The sequence below is a fragment of the Rhinichthys klamathensis genome, unplaced genomic scaffold, assembly GCF_029890125.1.
Source record: "Rhinichthys klamathensis goyatoka isolate OS25496 unplaced genomic scaffold, OSU_Roscu_1.1 h1tg000752l_1, whole genome shotgun sequence".
Lineage (NCBI taxonomy): Eukaryota > Metazoa > Chordata > Actinopteri > Cypriniformes > Leuciscidae > Rhinichthys > Rhinichthys klamathensis.
The window spans coordinates 82501-85000 of NW_026607159.1; the positions used below are offsets into that span (position 1 = coordinate 82501).

The following is a 2500-nucleotide window of genomic DNA, read 5'->3' on the forward strand; positions in this document are numbered from 1 at the left end:
CTCTCACACTCACTCTCACACTCACTCTCACTCTCACACTCACTCTCACTCACACTCACTCTCACACTCACTCTCACACTCACTCTCACACTCACTCACTCTCACACTCACTCTCACACTCACTCTCACACTCACTCTCACACTCACTCTCACTCTCACACTCACTCTCACTCTCACACTCACTCTCACACTCACACTCACTCTCACACTCACTCTCACACTCACTCTCACACTCACTCTCACACTCACTCTCACACTCACACTCACTCTCACACTCACTCTCACACTCACTCTCACACTCACACTCACTCTCACACTCACTCTCACACTCACTCTCACACTCACTCTCACACTCACTCTCACACTCACTCTCACACTCACTCTCACTCTCACACTCACTCTCACTCTCACTCTCACACTCACACACTACCTTGGGCTTGTAAGGCTGAGCCGTCTTGATGAAGTGATTGTGTCGGGTTTTCTCCTTTTTATCAGCCTGAATGCTGAAGGACTCATGGGAACTGCTGGCCGTGTGTCGCCCCGATCGCTGACAGAGAGAGAGAGAGAGAGAAAGAGACAGCATTAGATCTTTCATTCTGGTCTGAACACATGAAGACATTACTTCCCAAACTGGGACCAGTGAGTTGATGAAAAGCTAATGATTAGCCCATGATTTACTCTCCCTCAAGCCTCAAGGTTGCAATTCACTGTCATTATAAAGCTTGGAAGAGCAGGGTATTTTTTTAATATAAAACTGATTGTATTCGTCTGAAAGAAGAATGTCATATACACCTAGGATGACTTGAGGGAGAGTAAATCATGGGCTAATTCTCATTTTAAAGTGAACTACTCCTTTAATAGAAGGACTCAGAGATTGGGCTAAAGAGTGTTTGGGAACGTCTGCATCCGGACAGCAGATTTCCAGTGTGAGGTCTGATCCCAGTGTGATTCCCAGTGTGATTCCCAGTGTGATTCCCAGTGTGAGGTCTGATCCCAGTGTGATTCCCAGTGTGAGGTCTGATCCCAGTGTGATTCCCAGTGTGATTCCCAGTGTGAGGTCTGATCCCAGTGTGATCCCAGTGTGAGGTCTGATCCCAGTGTGATTCCCAGTGTGAGGTCTGATCCCAGTGTGATCCCAGTGTGAGGAGTGATTTACCCGGCTGTTCCCGAGCAGGTTGTTGTAGATGATGCGGAAGCGTTTGCGTGTGTAGTTGCAGCGATACGTTCCTCCCATCAGGAACTCGATCACCAGACCCACGTCGATCAGCGTGATCTTATAGTTGGGCGGGAGGTTTCCCTGGAGGACACACACACACACACACACACGCTCAGCGTCTCCCTCTTACAGCCGCTGGTTTGGGAAAGACACACACCTGTCGCTCCTCTTTACCTGTTTGACGTCTCTCACCAGGTGATAGAGCGTTGGGTTGGTGGGTGTTTGTTTCTGTGAGAATATCAACGTTCAGAAGTTCAGTTTACACTCAAGAACAACATATTATCTTCACATGTATCATTGTGAATGTGTGTGTGTGTGTGTGTGTGTACCGTGTTGTAAAGCTCCTCCAGACGTGTAATCGTGAGGAATCGGTGCATACTGACGCCATTCTCTATCAGTAGTTTAACAAACTCTACACGGTCCATCACTAACGCATCCAACATCGCCTGCTCCAGAGAACCAACCTACACACACACACACACTTTAAGAGTCACACTTTAACCAAATGCTCAGAACTATCATTCACAGTGCAGTTAAACTTAGACAGTTCACGCTAAAATCATCAGCAAAGATGATATTTTAAGAAACGTCAGTGTTTTTTGTCCATATAATTAAAGTCAATGTTGTTTATTCCCATCGTTTATCAGAACATCTGTTATATTTCACAAAAGAAAGAAACAAACTCACTGAGGGCGTTTTTGGGTGAACAATCCCTTTAAAAAAACACTTTAAACTTTAGACTTTTTGATTTTTTTATCCAGTTTTTTTTTAAACCAAATTAACTTACGAAAAATAAAAGCCAATAATGAAATGTTGACATAACTCTACAAAAAAATGCAAAATTAGAATGTATAAATAACTTCAAAATTAAGCAAATAAAAATAAAACACTTTATTAAAATGTATTAAATCATAAAAAAAGTTTTAAAATGTATTAAAAATTAAATAAAATAAAAAAGTAATATTATTGTCACAATCCCTTGAATAAATCATAATCCTACAGTACTGGTGTCATGTTATAGTTAGTGTATCAGAATGTGCTGTGAGAGGTCGGGGGTCATCTGTGTGTGTGTGTGTGTGTGTGTGTGTGTTTACTACAAACACTAAAACAAGAGTTTATCTGCACACACACACACACACACACACACACACGCGCGGGTACGAACCAGCAGCTGTTGTCCGTAAACAAACACGTGGTCTTTAGCGATGTCCACGCGATCCCACGCCAGAGTCAAGACCAGCTGATCGAAGGCCGTCGCGTTCGTGCCTGTGAACACACACACAC

The 2500-nt window shown here is 43.5% G+C and overlaps 1 protein-coding gene across 3 annotated transcripts in view; it reads right to left on the bottom strand.

Annotated features, from left to right (window-relative positions):
* trpm7 (transient receptor potential cation channel, subfamily M, member 7) overlaps positions 1-2500 on the bottom strand; it is a 75989-nt gene that overhangs the window by 43024 nt on the left and 30465 nt on the right. For all 3 annotated transcript variants that reach the window (XR_008805777.1, XM_056242784.1, XM_056242783.1), the window contains exons 11-15: positions 2382-2482; positions 1546-1680; positions 1391-1444; positions 1157-1297; positions 431-547 (exon numbers count right to left, since the gene is read on the bottom strand). Coding sequence is in view for 2 of the 3 variants with exons in the window: in XM_056242784.1 (XP_056098759.1) it covers positions 431-547; positions 1157-1297; positions 1391-1444; positions 1546-1680; positions 2382-2482 (548 nt within the window). In the remaining variant the exon portion in view is untranslated. The remainder of the gene's footprint in view (positions 1-430; positions 548-1156; positions 1298-1390; positions 1445-1545; positions 1681-2381; positions 2483-2500) is intronic.